The sequence below is a fragment of the Alexandromys fortis genome, unplaced genomic scaffold (assembly GCF_014885135.2).
Source record: "Alexandromys fortis isolate MF-2015 unplaced genomic scaffold, M_Fortis_MF-2015_v1.1 scaffold_13, whole genome shotgun sequence".
Classification (NCBI taxonomy): domain Eukaryota; kingdom Metazoa; phylum Chordata; class Mammalia; order Rodentia; family Cricetidae; genus Alexandromys; species Alexandromys fortis.
Genome location: NW_026067908.1, coordinates 15,321,076 through 15,326,100, shown reverse-complemented (window position 1 = coordinate 15,326,100; position 5,025 = coordinate 15,321,076). Strand labels below are relative to the sequence as shown.

General features: G+C 40.3%; 1 protein-coding gene across 7 annotated transcripts in view; it reads right to left on the bottom strand.

The window, feature by feature from the left end:
* LOC126498042 (cytochrome P450 2J4-like) overlaps window positions 1–5,025 on the bottom strand; it is a 139,957-nt gene that overhangs the window by 98,731 nt on the left and 36,201 nt on the right. The window contains exon 9 of one of the 7 annotated variants that reach the window (XM_050136376.1): window positions 3,670–3,703. The exons of 4 other annotated variants lie outside the window; for them this stretch is intronic. In XM_050136376.1, coding sequence (XP_049992333.1) covers window positions 3,670–3,703 — 34 coding nt within the window. Of the gene's footprint in view, window positions 1–3,251; window positions 3,704–5,025 lie in introns of those variants that run through there. 2 more of the 7 variants (XM_050136377.1, XM_050136382.1) reach the window with 2 other exon arrangements.

Below are 5,025 nucleotides of genomic sequence, written 5' to 3'. Positions count from 1 at the left end.
ATCAAGGAGGAACAAAATGATAGAAGTAGTTGCTTTTATCCATGTCTAACCCCAAAAAATCTCTGACTAGGGTGGGGCTGAGGACTGACTTTTGAAAGTCTAAACCCACAGTCAGCCTATCTGCAAGTGGAGGCACACAATCTGAAACCTTAATGAGTGAGTGTCTTCCCTGATATTTTTTATTAGAGGACAGTTTATCCCCAAGTCTTAGATTAGACTAGATTTCAGTGCAGAAAAACAGCATGCATTTCCATTCTAAGGTTTGGGTCAAGATGATACAGTCTAGGGGTGTTTTCCTTCCTGACTTTATGACTAAAGGAAGATATATTGGAACATTTTCCAAATCTCCTTCTACAATAGACCTGGCAAAAATGAAGACAGAGGGTTTCGCCACACTTTGGCTTGGACTGCTTGCATTTGCACATACTTGGCTCTCTAGCTAAACTTTAAATCTCCACCGGTCTCTGAGGATGACTCAGGGATTTTTCTGGATCTCTTTGTCCCTCTTTCCTATATGATCACATTGAGTAAATATCCTTTTTATCTTTGCGCATTTCATTTAATACTCTTTATTGGTTTTTATAGGTAGGTTGGTCAGACCTGACTTGGAGCATAGGTGGTCACCCACAAGCTTAATAACACAATGTCTTTCACTCCAGAGCAACCTTTGCATATTTTTCATCATCCATTCTCCCCCCGTGAACAATGGAAAGAAGGCTTTTGGACTAATCCCTCTTATTCCCTGAATTCCTCTTGTTTCTTGACCTCCCTCAGTAGTGACAAAGACTTTAATATCCTGTAACCTGATAAACCTTCCTTAATTTTGTGTAGATAATTTTAGCCTATCTGTTCAGGATCAACCATCAAAACAAAACAAAACAACAACAAAAAACACCTCTGGAGTAAATATTGACCCTCACACATCATGGAAACCAGTCAGCTTCTAACGATGACATAAGGCTGGGAGGATCCTGGAGCCCTCATGTGTTATGCTTTTGATAACTCCTTTAAATATCAGGAGAGATATTTTCATCTCCCATTTCATGTGTAGAGTAGGGTATGTACAGAGTAGGTGCATGGACCTACTCACCAGGTGACAGCTGTACACGTGCCTTTCCATGTCTCCTGGATGCCAAGATTAGGAGCGCATAGAGAATTAAAGCTGCATGTTGGAAGAAGTTTGTGAAAGTGTGGGAGTAGTGGCTACAGTACTGTTTCCAGAAAGTACTGCATGTTTTTGATTGACAAAAGGTATGACATTCTTTGAGCATACCATGATAAAGTTGTTGTTGGATAATCAGTGGTAATCACAGCATACCGAGGGAAATCCCACATCATAAGATCTTTCTATTTTGGTGCACAGTTCATAGGTTGATCCTTCAGACATGGATGGACTCAAGGAGACGAAAGTTGGCTCCCAGAAAAAGGCCTCTCACCTTCTTTGTTTTAGAGTTACCAAGTCAGCTTTGCGTCAAACCTGTGATATCCTAGACCTCTGCCTTGTACAAGCAACCCATCCATCCATATCCAGGCAGACATTTGCCTTCTTTAAGACTTTAAGGCCTTGCTTTATTGAAATGTTCACTGTAGCATGGTTGGTCTATGGCACCTTGTAGGAAGTTGGTGGTGAGAAGATTTACTTTTGAGACAACTTTGTACACTAGAGATCAGGTGGAAGAGCAGAGAGGTACTCTAGTGTCCAAAAATAAATGAAGTATGATGGTGATATATTGTGTTCACAAAATGTTTGTGTAATTATTGAATGGGAAAGAGACTTATTCTTTATAACAGCCAATAGACTTGGAAAAAAGTATCATAATTAGTGTGTTGTGATTAGGTTGTGTTCTGATCTCATACTTCATACCTTGTAAAACAATGGTTGTGTTGTAGTTTTTGTTGCCTAGAAAGATTTCATTTCCCAAGCAAGGTTTGACTCTATTTTGAATATGAAGGATGACTATGGATTGGGTGGACACATGATCAGCACCATGTGTCTGTCACTACCCTAACAGCACAGAATGATGAGTAATTTACTGCTTGTAGAAAGGATGTCACCCTGTTAACTTATTGGGCTGAATTAGTAGTGTCGGGGTATATGGGCATGTTGAGTCAATTCAGGAAAAGCAAGCCCTAAATGTATTGGACAAATGAGACCAAGGGAGAGGTATAACTTCCTCACCTGGCTACCATATCAAGACAGACTCCACCAATATGATGGTGGGAACCCCACTGGCCTGTCATTTAACTTCATAGTATTTGAACTGTGAACAAAACCTCCTACAATAAGCTGTATCTGCAGAGACTGATTAATTCCAAGTTCAGTATTTTGAGAGATGTTGGAATGTTACAGGTCTAAGACTAATTACTTTATCTTGGACCAGTTTTAAGCTCCAGGAACATCCAGCCATTCCTCGCTAACCTCTATGTATTTCCTCACTTCCTGAAATGAATAGATAATGTTTATAATTTATGGACTTGCAGACCCACTCGCTTCCACCAAATTAAAAGGGAAGAATGTCATCAGTTAGCATTGATGGTTGTGAGAGAAACCTTTCCCATCTTGCTATCATCACTTCTCTGATGTACTACTTAAATATTTTAGACCTCTTTTGACATTTTTGTTTTATAAAACTATAAAAGTTATTGAAACTACTTCTGTGTTGGAACATGAAATTTGTGATAACCTGTATTCCTGGGCCATGATCACTCAAAATGTATCCAGAATAAACTAATTCTTATCCACTTTATGATGAAAGTGATGCTTTCTTCACCCAGATCAACAGCATCAAGTACCAACAGACAGAGAACTCCCAACAATCCCAAGGGTCTTAGATTTCCTTATGTATCTGAATATAGAAAATATTTACTATTTTCCATCCAAATTTGCTTTTAGGGTTTGCTTTTTGGTAACTATTTATTACCTGGTGCTGGTTCAGAGGTCAAGATCCAGCTATAATATATAAGTCATAGAAATTGCTTCTATCCTGCTTATCTTGTTTGTGTGTCTAGTGAGCCATCCTTTTCACCTCACTTCCAGGAGGACCACTTAGAAGCAGAGCAAGATAAGGTAGCTATAGACCTTATAAACAGGAGAATCTTCAAGTCCTATATCTGTGGCTCCTCCAGAATCCCAGTTCTAACTCTCATGCTCTCTTGTTACTAGTTCCAACTGACCCATTTCAACAGTCTAGAAGCACATCCATGTCTACAACAGGAGGAAGGAAAAAAAAAAACTTGAAGGCACACCCATATGGTGTGAATTAGGACTTCCATAGCATTTTAATAAATTATTTAATTTATATAATAGAAATAGTCATTATTCCTTCAGAAACCTTTCTGAACTCATATGTTTCATAACCAACATCAATTTGTGGGTCCAGCAGTCTAGGGATTGGATTTCGTTTCCTTACTCCAACTCCTCCCCTCCTTTCTCAGTTGCCTTCTGCTATCTCCTCTTGTGTGTGGAGTGAGTTTGAGGTGCATTTCACCCCTTCTTCTTTTCTTTACACTTTCCTTCCCCAGCATCACAGTCTGGGGACAGCACAGAGGCGGTGAGTGACTGGGGACAGGGTGAGGCCCATTCTGAACTTCACGCTCAGCTTCTCATTGACTGGGGGCTTGAAGGTAAAGTTTTGCAAAAGAGCAGTGAAGAAAATGAACAGCTCAGACCTGGCCAATTGTTCTCCCAGGCAGGCTCTCTTTCCTGTGAGACAAAAACAGAAGTCAGCTGGCTTTGGTGCACCTAGGGACTGGTGTCCCCAGCCTCCTACTGTAAATACTGAGCTAACCTTGGGCTTTGTGTCCAAATGATTCTGTTTAACACCTTCCCAATTTGCCCACTAGAGCCCCATTCAGTGTGTCCCACACTTTCCCCAGCCCAGGATATTGTTATTTTCTCAGGTGTCCTGGTCCCTTGCATTGAATAATTTGTAGATGTTAAGTCCTGAGTTGGCGGCATTCTAATAATTCTGTAAGCCATTGCTTTAGGTCACATCACATCACACACATGTCACATGGTATACATATGTGTGTGTAGAGATATATACATTTCTGTCTACTTATCTACAATCTGTATCTCTCTTGAATATCTGGCTTCACATGTGTAATCTCTGTGGATGATCTCTGATGATCCAGGACAACCTTCGCATACCAAAAATATTTTTAGACCAGTATTCCGACAAAGCGACTATTATTATTTGGACCTGTTTTCCACTGTCCTCATGGGGTTTCCAACAAGGACATCGACGCAGGAATGATAACATATGACACTCTCTGCAGGATAATGTATAAGAAACTGCATTCCTTTTACTGACGTTAATAATTGAGATATTTCTGATGGTCATCTGTCTCCACTTTGTTACCTGCCTAATACATGTGTTGAGGAAATCAAACAAAAGCAGACCTCAAAAGTTGCCTAGCAAGAATAAATTTGTTATGACCATCTCTGTATCTTATGCAATATCTGTGTTTATTTGCTAACATGTTTCATTTATCTATGTCCTCCACATGCTCCTCCTGTTGCCTACCATGAATATTATTGACAACAGCTCATAAATCCTCAAGACTCTCCTGTAAGAATCCACATATCGTGACATGCAAACTTTGGACTCGGCGTTACTAACCTGACCTGTCTGCACTCTCCTATGTGACCATGACTATACCACTCTTTGTCAAGAAGCTAAGCCTTCCTCATGTGGTAGTTTTGTGAAACAGTCTCTTTCTTCCATCTGTAAATGGCTTGGCAGGTGTGAATTAGTTGTTCAGCATGGAGCATGTGATTTAAAGCTTGGCTTATGTGATGAATAATCTTGATTACTGTGATGGCTGGATTGAAAATGTCCTCCATAGACCCATGCATTTCAATGCTTAGTCACCAGGGAATGAAACTCTTTTGGGAAGAATTAGGAGGTGTGGTCTTGATGGAGGAGGTGTGTCACTGGGATGGCCCTTAAGGTTTCAAAAACGTCATCAGTCCAATCTCTCTCTCTCTCTCTCTCTCTCTCTCTCTCTCTCTCTCTCTCTCTC